General features: G+C 51.8%; 1 long non-coding RNA gene and 1 gene segment (V, D, J or C); both read right to left on the bottom strand.

Annotated features, from left to right (window-relative positions):
- Positions 1 to 264: 264 nt before the first annotated feature.
- On the bottom strand, positions 265 to 15,123 carry LOC140426681 (uncharacterized). The gene is made up of 2 exons (XR_011948267.1): positions 14,351 to 15,123; positions 265 to 1,206 (listed from the first exon to the last, which is right to left on the bottom strand). It is a non-coding gene; the product is annotated as an uncharacterized lncRNA (long non-coding RNA).
- Positions 15,124 to 16,500: 1,377 nt separating this feature from the next.
- LOC140427365 (immunoglobulin kappa variable 3-15-like) lies at positions 16,501 to 17,199 on the bottom strand. The segment is given in 2 exon segments: positions 16,501 to 16,886; positions 17,073 to 17,199. Coding segments are annotated over 2 exon segments (435 nt in total).
- Between the last annotated feature and the right edge of the window lie 8,966 nt (positions 17,200 to 26,165).

Raw genomic sequence — 26,165 nt, 5'->3', positions numbered from 1 at the left:
GAATATGGGTTGGAGAATTGTGATTGTGATGATTTAATCCCAGCAACTTTCAGTCTCTTTTCTGATTTGAATCTTGTAAACTCAGAGATTCCAGATAAAATTGATTATTTTAAAATGATTGATAATTGTCTTTGAATCCAATCTTCTGCAGATGTGTCATTGATTGACAGGCCAACCAGCCAATCATGACAATCATTTGCTGAAATACAGCCAATCAGCTGATGGGGAGGAGGGACATTTCCAAAGCACACACGAGACACATACTGAATATTCTTAATGTTTATTACCTTTTACAGATTTACATTGTCAGAAAAAAAACGTGAATAAACAGCCCAGCCAGAGGAAGCTGGAGGAATTCACAGGGAGAACGGAGGTTTATTAAAACACTTGTGGAGATTTTCTCAATAACATGAGAATCCTGTCCCTTTAAACAGTGACTAAACCTTAAATTGTAACTGCAGGGTGAGCAGGAAGGAGGTCTGGTTTCCTGGAGCAGAGACCTCAGAGGGTCACATAATTTTTGTACAGCTGACAGTCTTCAGCATCTTAGAGAGGTTTTACTTGGCATCACACGTCTACACTGTCCCATCAAACATTCCCAGGGCAGGTACAGCATGGGATTGGATACAGAGTAAATCTCACTCCACACTGCCCTATCAAACTCTCGCAGGACATGTACAGTGCAGGGTTAGATACAAAGTAAAGTTCGCTCTCCACTACCCTGAAAGTGAATTAACCCCTGACCCTCAGAAGTGTCTAAGACCCAGTCCCGAGAAGGAAGAGAGTTGTAATTCAGTGCTGACAATGACCTTTGCCCTCCCAGCTCACCCCGGTTCTGTTTAAAGTTGTGTCTCCTCTGTGGACTGTCTCTAACACTCTACGCACATTCTGACCTCCTGATGCTCTTGCTGAGGGCAGAGGAGAGGCTCACGTGGGTGAGGGCACAGGAGAAGCGGGCGTTGGACTCCCAGGCAGAGCCAGAGAGGGTCAGCAGGCTGCTGACGCTGTAGGTGTTGTCCGAAGCTCGCAGGTAGTTGCTGGTCTGAACCCCGTCCGAAATGGCTGCACCGTCCTTCTTCCACTCCACCACCACCTCATCAGGATAGAAGTGATTGGCAAGGCACACCAGGGTGGCAGTGCCCTTGGTCTTGACCTCCTCCACGGAGGGGGGAAGCAGGGTCAGCGTGGGTTGTGAATTCTCACGGGCTGAAAGAGAAGAGAAGGAATTTTAATCGCTGCCATTCTAAAGGATTTCAACTTCCCAAATATTAACTGGGATCAAATCAATACCAATGGATAGATGATGCAGAATTCTGACAATCCATTCCGGGGAACTTTTTTTACCAGCACGGAAAAACCCCAACCAAGAGAAGGAGCAGTTTTGGACAGTTTTAGTGATTGAATCTGGGCAGGTGGAAGGGTTATCAATGCGACAGTATTTGGGTAATAGTGATCATAATTCAGTTAGATTTAGAGTAGTTATGGAAAAGGGTAAAGATAGACCAAGAGGAAAAGTTTTTAATTGGGGAAAGGGCAATTTTACTAAACTGGGATTTGCCAAAATGGACAAGAAACAAGGACTTGATGCAAAACAGTGTCGGAGCAGTGGGAGAATATTCAAGCTGGAGATATAGAAAGTACAGAACAAATATTCACACAAAGCAATAGTGTGGGATATTGCAAGAGGATGACTGTGATATAATTGAATAGATTAAATGGCACAGTGGAGTGGTGGCTCGGTGGCGTAGTGGTTGGCACTGCTGCCTCATGGTGCCAATGACCCGGGTGCAATCCCGGCCCTGTATCACTGTGAAGTTAGCACATTCTCCCCATGCCTGCGTGGGTTTCCACCGGATTTTGGAATGTTGCTTTAACATTTGTGAAGAAGATTGCTGCAAATTCAGCACTGAAATGGTTAATAGCGAGAGTATTTAAAGACCCAGTGTTCCTTTAAGAGACTGTTAACCAGTCAGGAAGCTCGAACTATTGATCAGTCTGTCTGGGGGAACAGGTTGAACATTAACAAACCTCACATCACGCACAGATCGGGAGAACTTTATCCCAAAACCTTGGAGCAGACTTGGAGCAACACACTACACAAAGGATTCTGATTGGCTATCAGTGTAGAAAGTTCTAGATTTAATTTCAAATCTTGTTACCCAGCACTGGACTGAGGTCAAGGGTGAGGGGTCGGATCAGGAATCTCCAACCTCCAAGAAAGACTTGCATTTCTATAGCACCTGTCACCACCTCAGAATGTCCCAAAGTGTTTTACAGCCAATTGTGCACAGCAAGATCCCAGAGAGCAGAGTGACAACGATCAGGTAATCAGATTTTTAGTGATGTTGGCTGAGGGATAAATATTGACCAGGACACCGGGGAGATCTCCGCTGCTCTCCCTCTAATAGAGCCATGGGATCTTTTACACCCCCTGAGAGGGCAGACATCAGTTTGTTTCATCAGAAAGACAGCCCCTCTGACAGTGCAGCACTCCCTCAATACTGCGCTGGAGTCTCAGCCTGGATTATGGGGTCAAGTCTCTGCAGTGGGATTTGAAGCCACAACGTTGCGAGTCAGAGGCGAGAGTGCTCCCCACTGAGGCACGGCTGACACCTCACGCTCCAATAGGCTGCCATGTTCACCCTCCTGCCTCACACTTGGAGGAATGAGGCCACTTGGGGAGGGTGGAACTGTTCCCCAGCCAGAGAGAGTGTCTTCAGGAGAGAGATGGAGAGCAGATTATGGGAGGCCTGGAGTCTAGAGGGGGGACATTTAACCAGTCGATGGCAGGAACTGAGCCCTTTCCCCGTAAGGATTCTGTAAGTGGATGGGGAAAGTGGGAGGTGAACCAGAGAAGCATCTTTGTTGTTGCTGAAACTCTTGCTATCTGCTCAGTCACATCTAATAAACACACAGACAAATCAGACACACATGGGTCTGTTTGTGTGGATTTTCTGCTGGTTTCAGTTCAATGAAGAGTGCAGGAGGACACGCCAGGAGCAGCACAGACAGGCTGAAAAATGAGGTGTCAACCTGGTGACGATACAACACAGGACTGTGTGTCAAACAGCAGAAGCAGCATGTGACAGACAGAGCTAAACGATCCCACAACCCACGGATCAGATCTAAGCTCTGCAGTCCTGTCGTATCCAGACGTGAATGCTGATGGACAATTAAACAACTCACTGGAGGAGGAGGCTCCACAAATATCCCCATCCTCAATGATGGAGGAGCCCAACCAGAAGTGTCGAGTGGATGATCCATCCCGGCCTCCTCCTGAGATCCCAGCATCACAGATGTCAGTCTTCAGCCCGTTTGATTCACTAGGGTGAGCCTATCAGAGGAAAACAACAGCAGCCAGAACAGTGGCACCATAACTGGGTCTGTTGCTCAGCAGGGGAGGGCAAAGTGCAGGAGAGCGATAGTTATAGGGGACTCTATAGTAAGGGGCACAGATAGGTGTTCCTGTGAACGTGAAAGAGACTCCAGGATGGTGTGTTGCCTCCCTGGTGCCAGAAGGACCTATACAAGAAGGACGGGTTGCATCTAAACTGGCGGGGCACCAATATCCTGGCTGGGTGGTTTGCTAGTGTCACTCGGGAGGATTTAAACTAGAATGGCAGGGTGGGGGGGAACCAGAGCGTTAACTTAGAAGGTGTAATAAATAAAGGGGGAATAGAGAACCAAAATAAGAGAACAACATCACCCTCAGGCAGAGCAAAAAAAGGTGACAAGTGTGAGAAGGGAGGTGGTCAATGCAGGATTGAGGGTGTTGTATCTAAATGCGCGCAGTATACGGAACAAGGTAAATGAGCTTGCTGTGCACATCGAAATTGGCCAGTACGATGTTGTGGGCATCACAGAGACGTGGCTGCAAGGGGATCAGGGATGGGATCTAAATATCCAAGGATATGTGTCCTATCGAAAGGACAGGCAGATGGGCAAAGGGGGCGGGGTTGCATTGTTAGTAAGGAATGAAGTTAAATCAATAACAAGAAGCGATATAGGATCAGAAGGCATAGAAACTCTGTGGGTTGTGTTGAGGAATCGCAAAGGTAAAAAGACCCTGATGGGAGTTATGTACAAACCCCCGAGCAGTAGTCAGGATGTGGGGCAGAAAATAAATCAGGAGATACAAAAAGCATGTAAAAAAGGCACTATAGATTCACCCGACTGAGGGCGAAGGAGTTCTCTTTCTTTTCCCATGCCCACAAAGTTTACTCGCGTATAGATTTCTTTGTGATGAGCAGGGCGTTAATCCCTAGAGTGGAGGGGACAGAATACTCGGCCATTGCAGTCTCCGATCATGCTCCACACTGGGTGGATTTGCATCTTGGGGAGGAGAGAGGTCAGCCCCCACTATGGACGCTAGATGTGGGGCTGCTAGCAGATGATGAGGTTTGTGGGCATTTAAGGAGGAACATTAAAAATTACCTGGAAACTGATGATACAGGGGAGGTAGCGGCATCCATGGTGTGGGAGGCCTTGAAGGCAGTTATCAGAGAGGAGTTCATCTCTATCAGATCCCATAGAGAGAAGAAAGAAAGAGCGGAGAGAGAGAGGCTAGTAGAGGAGATACTCAGAGTAGACAGGAGCTACGCGGAGACCCCCGAGATGGGGCTACTGAAAGGAGTGCTGGAGGCTGCAGGCAGAATTCGACCTGCTGACCACTGGGAAGGCGGTAGCACAGCTGAGGAAGGTCAAAGGGGCTGTCTACGAATACGGGGAGAAAGCGAGTAGAATGCTGGCGCACCAACTTCGCAAGAGGGAGACGGCCAGGGAAATTGGGGAAGTACGGGATAAGGAGGGCAACACAGTCATAGACCCAGAGGGGATGAATAAAGTCTTTATGGCGTTCTACGGTAAATTGTATGAGTCAGAGCCCACGCCAGGGGGGGAGGGGATGAAGCAATTCATGGACCAATTGAGGTTTCCAAAGGTGGAAGAGGATCTGGTGGAGGCCCTGATAGAGCTGGAGGAGATGGTAAAGGGTCTCGGGAACATGCTGTCGGGCAAGGCCCCGGGGCCGGATGGCTATCCTGTAGAATTCTGCAAGAAATTTTCGGAGCTGCTGAGCTCACTCCTGCTAAGGACCTTTAATGAGGCCAAAGAGAGAGGGACCCTCCCCCCAACAATGTCACAGGCTTTGATTTCACTCATCCTCAAATGAGAGAAAGATCCGCTACAGTGTGGGTCTTATAGACCGATATCGCTCCTGAACGTAGACGCCAAATTGCTGGCCAAGATGTCGGCTGCTAGAATTGAAGACTGTGTCCCTGGGGTGATAGGAGAGGATCAGACAGGCTTCGTTAAGGGCAGGCAATTGAACTCCAATGTACGGAGGCTCCTAAACATCATCATGATGCCATCAGAGGGAGGGGAGGCAGAAGTCGTGACAGCGATGGATGCAGAGAAAGCCTTTGACCTGGTGGAATGGGAGTACCTGTGGGAAGCGCTAAGAAGGTTCGGATTCGATGAGGGGTTCATAGGTTGGGTCCAGCTCCTCTACCAGGCCCCCGTGGCAAGTGTGTGCACGAACAGGGTGAGGTCGGAATACTTTAGGCTCCACCGGGGGACGAGGCAGGGGTGCCCCCTCTCCCCATTATTATTCGCCCTTGCGATAGAGCCGCTGGCTATAGCGCTGCGGACTTCAAAGAACTGGCAGGGGTTGGTTCGGGGGGGGGGGAGGAGCATCGGGCCTCGCTTTACGCGGATGATCTGCTCCTGTACATTTCGGACCCACTAGAGGGGATGGGGGAGGTCATGCAGATTCTGAGGGACTTTGGCAATTTCTCAGGGTCCAAGCTAAACGAGAAGAAAAGCGAGATGTTTGTGATCCAAGCTAAGGGGCAGGAGAAGAGACTGGGAGAGCTTCTGCTGAAGATGGTCGAGAAGAGCTTTCAGTACCTAGGGATACAGGTGGCTCGAAAGTGGGATGCCCTCCACAAGCTTAATCTATCTCGGCTGGTAGAGCAGATGGAGGGGGACTTCAAAAGGTGGGACATGCTCCCGCTATCTTTAGTGGGGAGGGTGCAGACCGTTAAGATGACGGTTCTCCCCAGATTCCTGTTGGTCTTCCAGTGCCTTCCCATCTTCATCCCTAAGTCCTTCTTTAAGCGGGTGAACAAGATCATCTCGGGATTTGTATGGGCAAATAAGACCCAGCGAGTAAAGAGACTGTACCTGGAGCGCAGTCGGGGTGGGTGGGTGGGATGGCGCTGCCGAACGTTTGCAGCTACTTTTGGACGGCTCACATAGCCATGATTAGGAAATGGGTATTGGGGGAGGGGTCGATGTGGGGGCGGCTAGAGGTGGCCTCATGCAAAGGTACCAGCTTAGGGGCACTTGTAACGGCACCTCTGCCGTTCTCGCCGGCCTGCTACTCCTCCAGTCCGGTGGTGGTGGCGGCATTAAAGATCTGGGGTCAGTGGAGAAGGCACAGGGGGGTGGAGGGAGCCTCAGTCTGGACCCTGATACGCAACAATCACAGATTTGTCCCGGGCAAGATAGACGCAGGGTTTCAAGGTTGGCATAGGGCAGGCATTAAAAGGATGGGGGACCTGTTCATAGACGGGACCTTTCCCAGTCTGAGAGCGCTGGAGGAGAAGTTCAATTTACCCCCTGGAAATGCTTTCAGATACCTTCAGGTACGCGCCTTTCTGAAAAAACAGGTGGTATCATTCCCGCTGCTAACCCCACGCAGGATACAGGATAGGGTGGTCTCCAGCACCTGGGTAGGGGAGGGGAAAGTGTCGGACATCTACCAGGAACTTCAGGAGGCGGAGGAAGCCCCAGTGGAGGTACTTAAGGGCAAATGGGGGGAGGAGCTAGATGCGGGCCTGTGGGCGGACGCCCGAAACAGGGTCAATTCCTCTTCATCAAGTGCCAGGCTTAGCTTAATCCAGTTTAAGGTGGTCTACCGGGCACACATGATGGCAACCAGGATGAGCAAGCTCTTTGGGGTTGAGGATAAATGTGCGAGATATACTGGAAGCCCTGCAGACCATGTCCATGTGTTCTGGGCCTGCCCGGCTCTTAAGGGATTCTGGCGGGGTTTTGCGAAGGCATTGTCCAAGATCTTGGACACGCGGGTGGTACCGAGTCCAGAGATAGCGATCTTTGGTGTGTCAGACGATCCGGGAGTTCAGGAAGCGAAAGAGGCCGACGTATTGGCCTTTGCCTCCCTGGTAGCCCGGAGGTGGATCCTTTTAATGTGGGGGGACTCGAAGCCCCCGAATACAGAGACCTGGGTTAGTGACATGGCTGGGTTTCTCAATCTCGGGAAAAGAAAGTTTGCCTTAAGAGGGTCCATGACGGGGTTCTCGTGGAGGTGGCAGCCGTTCCGCGACTTTCTAGGAGAGCAGTAAAGGTCAGCAGCAGCATCCCGAGGTGGGGGGAATTCTTGTGTAATATTGTTCTTTTCTCTGTATATATGGTTAACATTTATTTTGTTATGTTAATTGTTGCGATTGGTTATGCAAAAATTTATGTTTTGGACAAAAATTTGAATAAAAATAATTTTTTTTAAAAAGGCAATATCACAATAATCTTGTGATATTGCAGGTGGACTGGGAAAATCAGGTTGGTCGTGGATCTGAAGAAAAGGAATTTGTGGAATGTCTAAGAGATGGTTTTTTGGAGCAGCTTGTGGTAGAACCCACTAGGGAACAGGCAATTCTGGATTTAGTGATGTGTAATGAGGCAAACTTGATTAGCGAACTTAAGGTGAAGGAACCCTTAGGGAGCAGTGACCACAATATGATAGAATTTACCCTGCAGTTTGAGAGGGAGAAGCTGCAATCAGATGTAACGGTATTACAATTAAATAAGGGTAACTACAAAGACATGAGGGAGGAGCTGGCCAGAGTTGATTGGAAAAGGAGCCTAGCAGGGAAGACAGTGGAACAGCAATGGCAGGGGTTTTTGGGGGTTATTCGGGAGGCACAGCAGAAATTCATCCCAAGGAGGAGGAAACATGTCAAGGGCAGGACAAGGCATCCATGGTTGACGAGGGAAGTCAAGGACAACATAAAAGCAAAAGAAAAAGCATACAAAGTGGCGAGCATTAGTGGGAAGCCAGAGGATTGGGAATTCACTAAAAGCGAGCAGAGAACAACTAAAAAAGCAGAAAGGGGGGAGAAGATGAAATATGAGTGCAAGCTAGCTAGTAATATAAAAGAAGATAGGAAGAGTTTATTTCAATATATAAAAGGTAAGAGAGAATCAAAGATAGACATTGGACCACATTGGACAATGTGGCTGGAGAAGTAATAATAGGAAACAAAAAAATGGCAGACGAACTGAATGGTTACTTTGCATCAGTCTTCACGATGGAAGACACCAGTGGGATGCCAGAGCTCTAGCATAATCAAGGGGCAGAGGTGAGTGCAGTGGCCTTCACTAAGGCGAAGGTTCTGGGGAAACTGAAAGGTCTGAAGGTGGATAAGTCACCTGGACCGGATGGACTACACCCCAGGGTTCAAAAAGAGATAGCTGAGGAGATTTTGGAGGCATTGGTGGTGATCTTTCAGGAATCACTGGAGGCAGGAAGGGTCCCACTGGAAAGTGGCTAATGTGGCTAATGTAACACCACTGTTTAAGAAGGGAGGGGGGCAGAAGACAGGAAATTATAGGCCGCATAGCCTGCCTTCGGTCATTGGTAAGATTTTAGAGTCCGTTATTAAAGGTGTGATTGCGGAATACTTGGAAGTGCATGGTAAGATAGGACTGAGTCAGCACGGCTTTGTCAAAGGGATGTCATGCCTGACAAATCTAGAGTTTTTTGAGGCGGTAACAAGAAAGTTAGACAAAGGAGAACCAGTGGACGTGATTTATTTAGATTTCCAGAAGGCCTCTGACAAGGTGCCGCATAGGAAATTGTGAAATAAATTAAAAGCCCATGGTGTTAAGGGGGTTATTCGGGATGCACAGCAGAAATTCATCCCAAGGAGGAGGAAACATGTCAAGGGCAGGACAAGGCACCCTGGCATGCATAGAGGATTGGCTGACTGGCAGAAGGCAGAGAGAGGGGATAAAGGGGTCTTTTTCAGGATGGCAGCCAGTGACTAGTGGTGTGCCTCAGGGGTCTGTGCTGGGACCACAACTTTTCAGAATATACATTAATGATCTGGAAGAAGGAACAGAAGGCACTGTTGCTAAGTTTGCAGATGATACAAAAATCTGTTGGGGGACAGGTTGTATTGAGGAAGCAAAGGGGCTGCAGAAGGATTTGGACAGGCTAGGAGAGTGGGCAAAGAAGTGGCAAGTGAAATACAATGTGGAAACGTGTGAGGTTCTGCACTTTGGAAGGAGGAATTTAGGTATAGACTATTTTCTAAATTGGGAAAAGCACAAAGGGACTTGGAGTCCTTGTTCACAATTCTCTTAAGGTTAACATTCAGGTTCAGTCGGCAGTTAAGAAAGCAAATGCAATGTTAGCATTCATGTCAAGAGGGCTACAGTACAAGACCAAAGATGTACTTCTGAGGCTGTGTAAGGCTCTGGTCAGACCCCATTTGGAGTATTGTGAGCAGTTTTGAGCCCCAGAGTACCCAATTTTTTTTTTCCCAATTAAGGGGCAATTTAGCTTGGCCAATCCACCTAACCTGCACATCTTTGGGTTGTGGGGGTGAAACCCACGCAGACATGGGGAGAATGTGCACACTCCACACAGACAGTGACCCAGGGCTGGGATTGGTCCCCATAACTAAGGATGGATGTGCTGGCCTTGGAAAGGGTCCAGAGAAGGTTCACAAGAATGATCCCTGGAATGAAAAGCTTGTCGTATGAGGAACGGTTGAGGACTCTGGGTCTGTACTCGTTAGAGTTTAGAGGGATGAGGGGGGATCTTATTGAAACTTACAGGATACTGCGAGGCCTGGATAGAGTGGACATGGAGAGGATGTGTCCACTTGTAGGAGAAATAGAACCAGGGGACACCATCTCAGACTAAAGGGACGATCCTTTAAAACTGAGATGACGAAGAATTTCTTCAGCCAGAAGGTGAATTTGTGGAACTCTTTGCCGCAGAAGGCTGTGAAGCCCAATCACTGAGTGTCTTTAAGACAGAGATGGATAGGTTCTTGATTAATAAGGGGATCTGGGGTTATGGGGAGAAAGCAGGAGAATGCGGGTGAGAAAAATATCAGCTATGATTGAATGGCGGAGCAGACTTGATGGGCCGAGTGGCCTAATTATGCTCCTATGTCTCATGGTCTTATGGTCCACATGATATCAAGAAACGCTGAAGGCCCTGGATACTGCGAATGCTCTGGGCCCTGACATCCTCCCCCCAGTAGCACTGAAGACTTGTGTTCCAGACTTGTGTAGACGCTGAGAGATTGTCTCCGCTGGTCGGGGAATCTGAAACAGCGTCACAGTCTCAGGATAAGGAGCCGATCATTTAGGACTGAAATGGGGAGAAATCTCTTCCCTCAAAGGATTGTGAATCTTTGGAATTCTCGACCCAGAGGGTCTGGATGCTCCATTGTTGAATATATTCCAGACTGGGATTGACAGATTTTTTAGGTCTTTCGGGAAAATTAAGATGTACGGGGAGTGGGTAGGAAAATTGAGTTGAAAACCAAGATCAGTCATGATAGTATTGAATGATGCAGCAGGCTCGATGGGCCGAATGGTCTACCCCGGCCCCTATTTCTTGTGGTCTTGTGTTCCAGAACACACCCTTAGCCAAATTGTTCAAGTTTAGCTACAAAGCTGGCATCGATCCAACAATGTGGAAAATTACCCAGGGATGTCCTGTCCACTAGAAGCTGGACAAATCCAGTCCGGAAAATTACTGTCCCATCAGTCAACTCTCAATCATCAGCAAAATGATGGGTGTTATATTCAACAGTGCTATCAAGTAGCATTTACTCTGCAATAACCTGCTCTCCGACACTCAGTTTGGGATCTGCCGGGGTCACTCAGCTCCTCACCTCACTACTGCCTTGGTTCAAACATGGATGAAAGAGCTGAACTCCAGAGGTGAGGCCAGAGTGACTGACTGCCCTTGACATCGCGGCAGCATTTGACTGAATTTGACATCATGGAGCCCAAACAAAACTGGAGTCAGTGGGAATCAGGGGGGTAACTCTCCGCTGGTTGGATCATACCCAGCACAAAGGAAGATGGCTGTTGTTTGGGGTTTTAACTCTACAATCTATATTAATGAGCTGGATGAAGGGAATGACAGTATTGTAGCTAGATTTGCTGATGATAAAATGATAGGTAGGAAAGCAAGTTGTGAGGAGGATACAGAGTCTGAAAAGGGATATTGATAGGTTCAGTGAGTGGGGAGAACATTTGACAGATGGAATATAATGTGGGCAAATGTGAGCTTGTCCACTTTGTTAGGGAGAATAGAAAAGCAGCATATTATTGAAATGGAGAGAGACTGCAGAAAGCTGTGGTACAGAGGGATCGGGGTGTCCTTGTGTATGAATCACAGAAGGTTAACCTGCAGGTACAGCAAGTGATTAGGAAGGTAAATGGAATGTTGTCCTTTATTACAAGGGGGATGGAGCATAAAAATCGGGAAGTCTTGCTCCATCGATACAGCACATTGTGACATCACCGTGAGTACTGGCTACAGTATTGGTCTCCTTACTTAAGGACGGATATTCCGACATTGGAAGCAGTTCAGAGAAGGTTCACTGGGCTGATTCCATTGAGGAATGGAATGTCTGATGAGGAAAGGTTGAGCTGGTTGGGTCTGTACTCATTGCAGAATGAGAGGTGATCTTATTGAAACATATAAGATTCCGAGGGAGCTTGACAGGGTGGATGCTGAGAGAATGTTTCCCCTCGTGGGGAATCTAGAATTAGTGGACACAGTTTAAAAATAATGGGCAGGATCATCCGTCCCGCTGCACCCGTGTTCTGGTGCAGCACCTCCCCCCCCACCTGAAGCGGGATTCTCTGTCCTGGCACCTGGCCAATGGGGTTTCCCATTTTGGGCACCCCCATGTCTTTGGGAATCCGCGGGCATGAATGCGCTGCTGGCAAAACGGAGTATCCTGCTGATGGACAATCGAGCCAAAGGGATCCCCATTTAAGGCGGAGATGAGGAGGAAATTCTTCTCTCAGAGGGTTGTTAGTGTTAGAATTCTCTTTCCCAGAGAGCAATGCATGCTGGGACATTGAATATATTAAAGGCAGAGTTAGACAGATTTTTGATTGACGAGGGGGTCAAGGGTTACGGGGACCGGCAGGAAAGGGGAATTCAGGCCATTTTTAAAAGTTAATTTATGGGATGTGTGGACCTGAAGTGGGGATCTGCCATCCTGATCTTGTCCGGCCGACAAGTGACTCCAGATCCGCAGTAATGTGTTGACTCTGAAATGTCCTCTGGAATGGCCAAGCGAGACACTCAGTTCAAGGGCAATTAGGGATGGGCAATAAATGCTGGTCCCGTCAGAGATCACACATCACATCAAACAATAAAATATCTCCAGGGATTTTCAGGAATATTGGATCAGGAATAAATATCGGACTGAACTCGACCCAAAGAGAAAGTAACTGAGAGTCTCCCCAAAAGCCTGGAACACTGAAGCCACTGGACTGTGAGCCCTGCTGGACCTGTTTGTCATCAGAACTTTGCTAAGAGATAAGCAGGGAGTGGAGAGAGCAGAGTTAAAGCTGGGGGGAAGTGGGACCTCGCTGTCTCACTGTGCTGCTGCTGCTGTGATCAGTTATATCAGAGAGTGTGACAGGGAGCCAGAGCTCACATCAAACTCTGCCCGTGTCTGTCACACGGAGACTGACAGGAGTCCAGTGAGTGATTTCACTCCATGGTCCAGGAATGTGAACACAGTCTGCAAACGTCCAGATCTCCTCGACACGGTGGGTAAAAGCTGCTTACTTATATCTTGCTGCTTAAAGGGGGGAATGGAACTAAAGAAATACAGCTGGGCACCCTGTTCTACACAGTGTTCTTCAATGAACCATTTCATTCACTGCAGCTCCCCACTAACACCTTCAACGATTCAGCATTTGTGTTTGAGAAAGTTTCAGTATAAGGATCTGGGGCCAGTGGGGACGGCACCGGGGTGAAATGGGAGCATCGGTGTGGTCCCCGATCAGGGGTAACCACCGATTTGTCCCGGGGAAGATGGACGGGGGGTTCCAGAGCTGGCATCGGGCGGGGATTGGAAGAATGGGGGACCTGTTCATCGACGGGACGTTTGCGAGCCTAGGGGCACTGGAGGAGAAGTTCGAGTTACCCCCAGGAAATGCTTTAGATATATGCAGGTGAGGGCTTTTGTGAGGCGACAGGTGAGGGAATTCCCGTTGCTCCCGGCACATGAAGTTCAAGATAGGGTGATCTCGGGTGTATGGGTCAGGGAGGGCAAGGTGTCGGAAATACAGCAGGAGTTGAAAGAAGAGGGGGAAGCGCTGGTAGAAGAGTTGAAGGGTAAATGGGAGGAGGAGCTGGGGGAGGAGATCGAGGAAGGTCTGTGGGCTGATGCCCTAGGTAGGGTTAATTCCTCCTCCTCGTGTGCCAGGCTCAGCCTGATACAATTTAAGGTGGTCCACAGAGCGCACTTGACGGGGGCGAGGTTGAGTAGGTTCTTTGGGGTAGAGGACAGATGTGGAAGGTGCTCAGGGAGCCCGGCGAACCATGTCCATATGTTTTGGTCATGCCCGGCACTGGAGGGGTTCTGGAGAGGAGTGGCGGGAGCAATATCTCAGGTGGTGAAAGTCCGGGTCAAGCCAAGCTGGGGGCTAGCAATATTTGGAGTAGTGGACGAACCGGGAGTGCAGGAGGCGAAAGAGGCCGGCATTCTGGCCTTTGCGTCCCTAGTAGCCCGGCGAAGGATCTTGCTAATGTGGAAGGAGGCGAAGCCCCCCAGCCTGGAGGCCTGGATAAATGATATGGCTGGGTTCATAAAGTTGGAGAGGATTAAGTTCGCCTTGAGAGGGTCTGCGCAGGGGTTTTACAGGCGGTGGCAACCGTTCCTAGACTATCTCGCGGAGAGTTAGAGGAAGGTCGGCCAGCAGCAGCAGCAACCTTGGGGGGGGGGGGGGGGGTAGGGAACGACACACGTCCTGGGAGGGGGCGGGGAGGGGGGGGAAAGGGGGGACTGCCTGGGAGGGTGGATGAGCAAGAGATAACATGAAGGGTTGGGGAAACTGGCCCGTACGGGTGAGGGCCAGTGTACAAAGCTGTGTAAATATATCATTTTGCTCTGCGCGATTTCTCGTTTTTTTTTTTTGTTACAAGGGTGGGGGGGTTATTGTTTGTAAGGGAGAAAAATTGTGTTAAAAAACTTTAATAAATATATATTTTTTTAAAAGAGAACGTTTCAGTATTGAAAGGGTTAATACCGGAGGATTGGGATTTACTTACTCAGTCTGAGCTTGGTTCCTTTACCGAACGTGAACCACACTGGCAGCTTCCAGTACAGGGGCTGTACAAAAACCTCTGTCTCTGCTTCACTCACTCACTCTCACCCTCTCTCTGTCTCTCACTCACTCACTCTCACCCTCTCTCTGTATCTCACTCACTCACTCTCACCCTCTCTCTGTCTCTCACTCACTCACTCTCACTCTCTCTCTGTCTGTCTCTGTCTCTCACTCACTCTCACCCTCTCTCTGTCTCTCACTCACTCACTCTCACCCTCTCTCTGTCTCTCTCTGTCTCTCACTCACTCACTCTCACCCTCTCTCTGTCTCTCTCTGTTTCTCATTCACTCACTCTCATCCTCTCTCTGTCTCTCTCTGTCTCTCACTCACTCACTCTCACCCTCTCTGTCTCTCCCAGTTTCTCATTCACTCACTCTCATCCTCTCTCTGTCTCTCTCTGTCTCTCACTCACTCTCACCCTCTCTCACCCTCTCTCTGTCTCTCTCTGTCTCTCACTCACCCTCTCTCACCCTCTCTCTGTCTGACTCACTCATGTCTTTCTCTCTCACTCTCTCTCTCTCTGTTTCTCTCAATTTCTCTGTTTTATTGGGAGAGTTGAGAATTCTAATTTTGGATGATAAATCTTTCAGCTGCTCTTCATACGTGGACATGGAGAGTCAGATGGAAACTTGAGGCCTTCAGTGAGCTGTGGACACCACAGGGACTGGAGTGTGTAGTGGACACTGAGAATCATTTGTTCAGTTTCCTTTCTTGTGTTTATTATGTATAAAATATTGTATAATACTGTGGGTTCTGTCTGTCCAGAAGGTGGGATTGAGTGTCCATTATTATATATTGTGTCTGCGTGGGTTTCCTCCGGGTGCTCCGGTTTCCTACCACAAGTCCCGAAAGATGTGGGGCGGAATCCACCCCCCCCCCCACGCCGGGTGGGATAATCGCCGGGGCGCCGCGCGGGTCCCGCCACGCCGCCCCAACACCCGCACGTGATTCTCCCACCCCCCCAAACCGGCGCAGCTCGAATCACGGCTGGCCGCTGGGAGAATCGCCGCTCGCTGTTTGTATTGGCAAGCGGCGATTCTCTGGCCCGGATGGGCCGAGCGGCTTGCCCAACACGACAGCTTCCCGCCGGCGCAGTCCACACCTGGTCGCTGCCGGTGGGAACAGCGTGGGAACGCTGGGGGGAACGGCCTGTGGGGAGGGGGGGGGATTCCTACACCGGGGGCGGCCTCAAAAGGGGTCTGGCCCGCGTTAGGTGCCCACCGATCGGCGGGCCGGCCTCTCTGAAGGAGGACCTCCTTTCCTCCACCGCCCCGCAAGATCCATCCGACATCTTCTTGCGGGCTGGCCTCGGGGAGGACCGCAACCGTGCATGCGCGGGTTAGCGCCGGCCAACCCACGCATGTGCGGTTGACGTTGCGCCACGTCATTTACGTAAATGATGCAACACTGCTACTACCCCCCCGGGGGCGGGAGAATAGTGGGCTGGGAGCGGCCTCCGACGCCGGAGTGAAACACTCCGGTTTTCACACAGGCGCCGGGACTTAGTCTCCCGATGGGAGAATTGCGCCGTGGTGTTAGGTAATTTGGACATTCTGAATTCTCCCTCCGTGTACCCGAACAGGTGCCGGAATGTGGCGACTAGGGGCTTTTCAGAGTAACTTCATTGCAGTGTTAATGTAAGCCTACTTGTGACAATAATAAAGATTATTATGAATAAACTGTGGGATGTGTCATTACAGGAGGTGGTGCTGTGTGTCCATCATTATACATTATATAAAACTGTGGGATCATAGAATCATAGAATTCCTGCAATGCAGAAGCAGCCCTTGCAGCCTATCGAGTCTGCAGCAACCCTCTGAAGCGGCACTCTATCTAGGCCCACTCGCCCACTTACTACTATAACCTCATAGCTCCAGCTAACCTGCACATCTTTGGGTTGTAGAACAAACCCAGAGCACCCAGGGGAAACCCACACAGACACAGGGAGAAGGTGCAAATTCCACAAAGTCACCCAAGGCTAACCACTGTGCCACCCGTATGTCTGAGTCCAGGAGGTGGGACTGTGTCCATTATTATAGCTTATATAAAACTGTGAGATGTGTCAGTGAAAGAGGTGGGTCTGTGTGTATATTATTATATATTACATAAAACAATGGGTTGTGTCAATATAGGAGGTGGGGCTAAGCGTATTGAGGTTTTTGTAAGGCTCTGAATCACTGTGTAGGGGAAGCTGTTATCTTGCTGACAGTAATAATCAGCGACATCCTCATTCTGCACATTGCTGATTGTCAGGGTGAATCGTGTTCCAGATCCACTGCCGGTGAATCGGTCGGATATTCCTGTGAATCGAGTTGTTGCCTTGTAGATCAGCAGAGCCGGTTTCTGACCTTTTCGCTGTTGGTACCAATTAACATTACTGCTAATAGATTGACTGGCCGTACAGGTGATGGTTGCGGTCTGGCCCAGGCTCATTGACAACACCGGGGGAGACTGGGTCATGGTGATGTCTCCACTGATACCTGAGGAGTAATAGAGAAACAGAGTGAAGTAAGAACTGTCACAGAAAGAGCCTGTACAATGAGATATTGTTGGAGACACTGACTGTTCCTCTGCTTTCAGCATTTTCCCTTCAATCACAAGTCAGTAGAATTGGATTGAAATGGAGAGCAGGAAAATATTCCAGGTGGAAAGAGAGAGATTTGTACCTGCGATGCAGAATGCCAGAGGCCAGATCAGCTGGATGGCTGAAATCATGGTGTCTGCTCCTGTCCCTGTGCCTGGTTACTGATAAACTCTCCCTTCACTGGGCTCTGCTTTATAAAGCTGCAGCCTGTGAGAGTCTCTCTGCCCGTTCCTCAGTATGTAAATGGTATGAGGCAGAGACACCACGTCAGCACCTTCACTTCATCTCTCTCTCTCTCTCTCTCCCTCCCTCAGTGTCAGTCGCTCAGTTTCTGTCTCTCTCCCTCTCTCTGTCTGACTGCCTGTCTTGTCCTTCCTGTCTCACTCTCCTTGTTAGCTCTCTCCCTCATTCTTTCTTTCTCTTTTCTCAATCTCTCCCTCTGTTCCTCTCTTTCTCCCTCACTCTCTCTGTAGCTTTTTTTCTCCTGCCCACTTGTCTCCCTCTGTCCCAGAAGAAGAGGGATCAACATCCTGGCATCCACTCTCTCAGTCCCTTCAGGACCTTATATTTCACTGAGATCACGTCTCATTTCTTTAAACTCCAGTAGGTTCGGGCCCCCTGTCCAAACTTTCTTCCGAAGATAAACCCGTCATCCCAGGGAATGAGTCGAGTGAATCTTCTCTGAACTATTTCTAACACAATTATTTCTTTTTCAAATAAGGAGACTGGAACTGTACACATTATTCCAGATGTGGTCTCACCAGGACCCTGTACAGCTGCAGAAAAACTTCCCTGTTTTTATTTTCCGTTCCTCTTGTAATAAACCCCAACATTCCATTTCCCTTCCTGATCACTTGCTGGACCTGCAGACTAACGTTTTGTGATTCATGTACCAGGACACCCAGATCCCTCTGTAGCAGCCAGTTCCTCAATCTCTCTCCATTTAAATACTTTACTGATTTTCTATTCTTCCTGCCAAAGTGGACAAGTTCACATTAACCCACATTATACTCCAAATGTTTTCCACTCTGAGGTTGCTCCTGGTGTTGCTCCTGCCATTCCCTCCTGCACTCCACATTGGAACAGGGTTGATCGCCTGGCTTGTTGGTAATGGGAAAGTGGGGTATATGCCGGGCCTTAGGTTACAGATTGTGGTTGAGAACAATTCTGCTACTGCTGGTGGCCACAGGCCTTATCGATGCCCAGTCTTCGGTGCTCGAACCGTTCAGAGTCTAACCCATTTAGTACGGTGGTAGTGCCACACAACAGGATCCTCAATGTGAAGACGGAACTTGGTCTCCACAAGGACTGTTCGGTGATCACTCCTACCGATACTGTCATGGATGAGGTCAAGTGTGTTTTTCCCTCTTGTTGGTTCCTCACCACCTGCTGCAGTCCCAGTCTAGCAGCTATGTCCTTTAGGACCCGGCCGGCTCGGTCTGTGATGGTATTACCGAGCCACTCTGGGTGATGGACATGGAAGTCCCTCATCCAGAGTACATTCTGTGCCCTTTCCACCCTCAGTGCTTCCTCCAAGTGGTGTTCGACATGGAGGAGTAATGATTCATCAGCTGAGGGTGGAGGGGGATGTGGTAGTCCCCTTGTTTCCTTGTTCAGGTTTAATCTGGTACCATGAGACTACATGGGGTCCCGAGTCGATGTCCAGGACTCCCAGGGTGACTCCCTCCCGACTGTATACCACTGCGCTGCCGCCACTGCTGTGTGAGACAGGACATACCCAGGGATGGTGATGGTGTTTGGGACATTATCTGTAAGGTATGATTCTGTGAATGTGACTATGTCAGGCTGTTGCTGACTAGTCTGTGAGTCAGCTCTCACCACTTTAACACAAGTCCCCAGTTGTTAACGAGGAGGATTTGCAGGCTCAACAGGGCTGGGTTTGTGTTGTTGTTTCCGGGGTCTAGGACGGATGGTCCGTCCAGTTTCATGACTTTTAGGATTTGCAGCGGTTTGCTACAACTGAGTGGCCATTTCAGAGTCAATCACATTTCTGAGGGTCTGGAGTCACATGTAGGCCGGACCAGGTAAGGACGGCAGATTTCCTTCCCTAAAGGACATTAGTGAACCAGATGGGCTTTTGCGACAATCGACAATGGTTTCATGGTCATCATTACTGAGATGAGCTTTTAATTCCAGATTCCACCAGCTGCCATGGTGGGATTTGAACCTGTGACCAGAGCATTAGCCTGAGCCTCTGGGTTACTAGTCCAGTGACATTACCACTACACCACGGCCTCTGCCACATTGTGCTGTGGGGCTCCATGGAACTGTATCCCAGCATGAAGTGTCCCTCAGGAGGGGAGGGGGGATATTCAGAGCCCTGAGCTCCATTTCCCAGCCCAGGCATTTTGTCTTCCAATGAATGAATGAGATGCCAATTTGGAGCCAGGTTAGGGACAGTCTCGTGCTGTGGACCCAGGTCTACAAGAGGCAATTGGAGATATCCCTGAAAAGGAAAGATTTGCTGGGTTATGGGGTTAGAGAGGGGGAGTGGGACTAATTGGGTAAGTCCCAGCACGATGGGCAGAATGGCCACCTTCTGTGCTGGAAGATTCGAGGCAGTGGACACGGTTCACAGTTTCCTCCCGTGTCAGTAACAAACATCCAGCTGCTCTGAGCCCTTCTTTCACTTCCTCTGTTGGTTATGTTTCAATCTTCCGATCTGACAGTCTTTGCTGTTATTTTTTACACTGGGGATTTCTGCTGTGGTCTGAATCTCTAACAATAACTGTCCAATCAGTGACAAGAACAGCAGCTAAGAGCAGTGAGGACTGAGGAGCCAGGCTCACTGGGAAACACATTGGGAAGATCAAAGCCATCGACTCCAGCTCCCGTTACAAACTCCATGGGCTGGTTTCTCCGTTAGCTGACACTAAATCGCGAAACGCGATCGGGCGGAGAATAGGTTCCGATGCCGAAATCGAGCCTGACACAGTTTTCACGCCAAATCTGGATTATCCGACCCCCCAAAAACGACGAAATTGCGGTGCCAGCCGCGCGGCCCGAAAATGCAGTCGGCATCTTATTAGCGGTCCTGACGACCGATTCTCCGGGGCCTCCGCAATTCAGCACCTCGGCTCGGCCGAATTCTCGCCGCCGTGTTTCTAGTGTGCTATACAATTTTGTGAACCTGGCGTGCTGACTGCGGAAGCAGAGAGAGGAGGTAGGAGGTGGCGTGGCGTGACAGCGGGCCTCCGGCTCGGACACCGGCCATGCTTTCTGCAGGGGGAGGGGCTGCCAGGGCCGGGGGGAGGGAAATGCAAGTGGGGGGGGGAACAGGCTGAGCAGTCGGGGAGCTCCACAACAGGACAGGGGCAGTGCCCAGGCACCGACCGCTATTCCGGTGGCCATCTTGCTGGCCACCCACCTCGAACCCTGGGTGCACGGAGTGACAACAGTCCCCCCCGCCGGCCAACCCACCCAACCGGCAGCCACCCACCGGGGGACCACCCAGGGCCACACCGATGGCAGCCCCCAGAGAGGGCAGAGCCAGCCAACTGTGCCCCTGGCAGCAGGGACAGGCGCCAGGACCCGGGGCACTGACGGGGCCGGGGTGTGGGGGTGGGGGGCATGCGTGGTTGGGGTACATGGTGACAACTGGGGCCACCGTGCAGCCCATGGTACCTGGTTGAGCACGGGTGTATACAACATGATAACATTTTTTCCTTTCACCACCTGCAGAAAATAATGGCTTTCGGTCATCAACCTGCGATGCTGGCCACCGTGGCGATGGCCGCTGCCCTGCATGCAGCCCTGTGGCAGCGTGAGCGGAGGCCGCTCAGAGTGGAAGCGGAGGCTGCATAAGAGGAGCAGACTGCAGAGGGGCAGGTGGCAGCCACACAGGCTGGAAGGCCGGCCACCCAACAGGCGAGGAGGAGGAGGTGCCAAGGAGGCGCCGGATGAGTCCACTCATGTATCTGGGCCATCATGTTCTTTGAGAACCTTCCGGACCGAGAATGGAGAAGGAGACTGCGGTTGAGCAGGGAGACAATTCGACACATCTGCCACATGATGGCACACTTGGCACCGCGGAGGAACGGGGGAGGAAACCTGCTACCGGTGGCCGTCAAGGTGACGGTCGCCCTGAACTTTTGCGCGACGGGGTCGTTCTAGTCGCCGAGTGGGGACATGTCCGGCATTTCCCAGGCATCGGTGCACAGGTGCATCCGCGCCATCACGGACGCCCTGTATGCCCAGGCGGAGCGTTACATCCAGTACTCTGTGGACCGTGTCCACCAGGTAGCTCGGGCAGCCGGCTCCATCACCGGGATGGCCCAGGTCCACGGGGTCATCATTGGGGTGCATGTCCGCCTACGCCCACCGGCAGATAACAGGCTGCTGTTCACCAACAGGAAGGGCTGCCATTCAATAAACATTCAGGTGGTCTGGGACCATCATTTGCGGATTATGCACGTCTGTGCCCTCTTCTCGGGCAGTGTACACGACTCTTTCACCCTGGCGCACCCGGTGATCCCCGACATGTTCAAGGGAAACCCCTCCCCGGCTGCGGGACTGGTTGCTGGGCGACAGGGGTTACCCGTGGCTGATGACGCTTATATGGAGGCCACAGACCGACACGAAGACCCGCTACAGTCATGCCCATACAGAGACCAAGGGTGTGACCGAGAGGTGCTTCGGGGTCTGGACCGCTCTGGAGGGGCCCTCCAGTACGAGGCAAGGAGGGCCGAGTGCATAGTGGTGGTCTGCTGCGTCCTCCACAACATCGCGAAGCAGAGGGGCGATGTGCTAGAGGAGGATGAGGAGGAAGGGGAGGCCTCATCAGACAAGGAGGATGAGTGGGACATGGGGCCTGGCCAGGCATGGGAGGCCGCACGACGCTATCGCCAGGGCCAGATACCGGGAAGCCCTCGTCAAGACACGTTTCGCAGACTGGGGGGGGGGGGGGGCGGCAGAGAGGGGGACGCTGGCCAGGGGTAGGGACACCACCATACCACACACCCCCACCTCCCACACCACCGAACACCACACCCCCACCTCCCACACCACCGAACACCCTCACCTCCCATGCCACCGAACACCCCCACCTTCCACACCACCAAATCACCCTCAGGCATCCCCTGTCCATTATATATACCTGCGGCCCTACGAGCTGGGGGCAGTCGGTTGGCAGTGACAGCGGGTCTGGTTCATGGGATGGAGGATGATAACAGCCCGCTCTGCGATGGGCTCCGAACTCCACATCGTGTGACACTGTCTGACTCATGCCCACAGTACCACCTTCCACCTGGGTTATCCTTGCACGTGGGCTGTCCAGTCCATCACATGGCCCCGTCAAATCGCTGGGGAAGGAATGCTGGGGACAGTCGGGGTGGCGGCTGGAGGGGGGGAAGGGGGGGCTCCACGGTCCACCCACTGAGCCTCACTTGTCCCACACACCGCCCCACACCCACACTAATCAGACAGAGCACCAAGGCAGGTTTGAACAGTATGAACATGTGTTTATTGTGAACAAATATAGACAGTCTGTGCCCTAGCCCCTATAACTAGACTGTGCCCTGCACCAGTGCCAACTTAACTGCTGTCTAAAGGTGGTAGTCACCATTGATTGTATAGTAGTTGTAATGATGAGTATTAGAGGTAATACGGTAAGGCTCCTGTACTGTAGGTACGGGGGTAGATCCCTGGCTGCTGGCTCCGCCCAGTAGATGGCGTATAAATGTGTGTGCTCACCTGAGCTGCTCCATTCTGGTAGCAGCTGCAGGAGGCCACACATCTCTGCTTAATAATGCCTCGATTATTCCCTACTCTCGTCTCATAGTAATTGACAGTGCATCAATTTATTAAGCAGAGATATTACAGCGATGGAACTTCGTATCAAGCCTGATCGCCTGCAGCTTCACCCTCAAGCAGACAATGCCACGTCTGCCTTCGACCACTGGCTAGCCTGCTTCGAAAGCTACCTCGGATCAGCGACTGAACAACCCTCGGACGCACAGAAGCTCCAGATCCTGTACTCACGGGTGAGCTCCTGTCCACGAGACAGCAACTCCCCGGTGAGTCATTAGACAAATTCTGGTGTGCCCTACACATCCTGGCAAGGAACTGTGATTGCCAGGAAGTTTTGGCAGTCGAGCATACAGAACTTTTAATCAGGGACGCTTTTGTTACGGGCATGGGGTCGGCGTACATCTGCCAGCGCCTATTAGAAGGGGGTACGTTTGACCTTGCAGTCGTACGCCCCCGACTGCACGGCACCCTCATGGACATCGTGGGCCCCACCAGCTACCGCCCCCAGCCCACCGCAAGCCTGCGCCGCGTGGCAGCCAGCCAACTCCAGGGGGCCCAAATGCTTCTTCTGCGGGCAGACCAAACACCCCCGGCAGCGCTGCCCGGCGCGAAGTGCAACCTGCAAGACCTGCGGAAAGAAGGGACATTTTGCTGCTGTGTGCCAGGCCCGGTCGATCGCTGCAGTTTCTAGGCCCAGCATTCCTACACCCCCCATGTGCGACCTGTGGGCGCTGCTATTTTCATCCCCGCAGACCACGTGTGGCCCGTGGGCGCCACCATCTTCCTCCCAGCAGACCACGAGCGACCAGTGGGCGCCGCCATCTTTAACATCGCCCGCCATGTGCGCCCCGTGGGCACCGCCATCTTCGCCGCCATTTTGGACGGCGCCGCAGGACCCCTGCTCGTCGGGAACTTCGTCTGGCCGTTCATCGCCTGCCAACACCGCCGACCAGCCCAGGGCCTACCAGCACCAGCTGCAGCTCGCCTCCATCGCGCTCGACCAGTCCCGGCCTGACAACCTTGCACCGCGACGAAAACGGTGAAAGTCGATGGGCACAAGACTTCTTGCCTTTTTGACTCCGGGAGCATAGAAAGCTTCATCCACCCCACTACGGTAAGGCGCTGCTCCCTCGCGGTACACCCCGTTACCCAGAGAATCTCCCTGGCCTCCGGATCCCATTCCGTGGAAATCCGGGGGTACTGCATCGCCACCCTCACCGTCCAGGGCGTAGAGTTCAGCAACTTCCGGCTCTACGTCCTCCCCAACCTCTGCGCTGCCCTGTTACTCGGCCTGGACTTCCAGTGCAACCTCCATAGTCTAACTCTAAAATTCGGTGGACACCTACCACCCCTCAACGTTTGCGGCCTCACGACCTTAAAGGTCAACCCACCTTCCCTGTTTGCAAACCTCACCCCGGATTGCAAACCCGTCGCCACCAGGATCAGACGGTACAGTGCCCAGGACAGGACCTTCATCAGGTCGGAGGTCCAGCGGCTACTGCGGGAAGGCATCATTGAGGCCAGCAACAGCCCCTGGAGAGCCCAAGTGGTAGTTGTAAAGACTGGGGAGAAACACAGGGTGGTCATTGACTACTGTCAGAACCATCAATCGGTACACGCAGCTCAACGCGTACCCCCTCCCACACATATCTGATATGGTCAATCAGATTGCACAGTACCGGGTCTTCTCTACCTACCACCCCACCCGCAAGGCAGACCGCCAATATACTGCGTTCGAAGCAGAAGGCCGCCTTTACCATTTCCTTAGGGTTCCTTTCGGCGTCACTAACGGGGTCTCGGTCTTCCAACGTGAGATGGACCGAATGGTTGACCGGTACGGACTGCGGGCCACCTTCCTGCACCTAGATAACGTCACCATCTGTGGCCACGACCAGCAGGACCACGACGCTAACCTCCTCAAATTTCTCCACACCGCCGAACTCCTTAATCTCACGTACAATAAGGAGAAGTGCGTGTTCCGCACCAACCGCTTAGCCATCCTTGGCTATGTTGTGGAAAACGGAGTTCTAGGGCCCGACCCCTCATGGAACTCCCCCTCCCCCACTGCCCCAAGGCCCTGAAACGATGCCTGGGGCTTTTCTCCTATTATGCCCAGTGGGTCCCTACCTATGCAGACAAGGCCCGCCCACTCATCCACTCCAGTTTTCCCCCTGACGGCTGACGCCCGCCAGACCTTCAACCGCATCAAGGCAGACATCGGCAAGGCCACAATGCATGCGGTCAACGAGTCCCTCCCCTTTCAGGTCGAGAGCGATGCATCGGACGTCGCTCTGGCCGCCGCCCTCAACCAGGCAGGCAGGCCCGTGGCCTTCTTTTCCCGCACCCTCCATGCCTCCGGAATTCAGCACTCCTCTGTCGAAAAGGAGGCCCAAGCCATTGTGGAAGCTGTGCGGCATTGGAGGCACTACCTGGCCGGCAGGAGATTCACTCTCCTGACTGACCAACGGTCGGTTGCCTTCATGTTTAACAATACGCAGCGGGGCAAGATCAAAAATGATAAAATCTTAAGGTGGAGGATCGAGCTCTCCACCTACAATTACGAGATTTTGTATCGCCCGGGAAGCTCAACGAGCCCCCCGATGCCCTGTCCCGAGGTACATGTGCCAGCGCACAAGTGGACCGACTCCGGGCCCTACACAATGGTCTCTGTCACCCGGGGGTCACCCGGTTCTTTCACTTCATAAAGGCCGGCAACCTGCCCTACTCCATCGAGGAAGTCAGGGCTGTCACCAGAGACTGCCAGGTCTGCGCGGAGTGCAAACCGCACTTCTACCGGCCAGACCGAACGCACCTAGTGAAAGCCCCCCGCTCCTTTGAACGCCTCAGCATGGACTTCAAAGGGCCCCTCCCCGCCACCGACCGTAACACGTACTTCCTGAACGTGGTTGATGAGTACTCCCGATACCCCTTCGTCATCCCATGCCCCAATATGACGTCTGCCATGGTCATTAAAGCACTCAACAACATCTTCGACCTGTTTGGTTTCCCCGCTTACGTCCACAGCGACCGGAGATCCTCCTTTATGAGCGATGAGCTGCGCCAGTTCCTGCTCAGCAAGGGCATTGCCTCGAGCAGGACGACCAGCTACAACCCCCAGGGAAACGGGCAGGTGGAGAGGGAGAACGGGACGGTCTGGAAGGCCGTACTGCTGGCCCTCTGGTCTAAAAATCTCCCGGTCTCCCGCTGGCAGGAGGTCCTCCCCGACGCGCTCCACTCCATCTGATCGCTCCTCTGCACTGCAACCAATGAAACCCCCCAGGAAGTCTACCTCCGGGGTTTCGCTCCCAACATGGCTGCCAGCTCCTGGACCCGTCCTCCTCCGCAAACACGTGCAGATCCACAAGGCGGACCCGTTGGTCGAAAGGGTATAACTACTGCACGCGAA

Source organism: Scyliorhinus torazame, chromosome 7 (genome assembly GCF_047496885.1).
Source record: "Scyliorhinus torazame isolate Kashiwa2021f chromosome 7, sScyTor2.1, whole genome shotgun sequence".
NCBI classification, from domain to species: Eukaryota; Metazoa; Chordata; class Chondrichthyes; order Carcharhiniformes; family Scyliorhinidae; genus Scyliorhinus; species Scyliorhinus torazame.
This window is presented reverse-complemented; position numbering and strand designations above follow the sequence as displayed.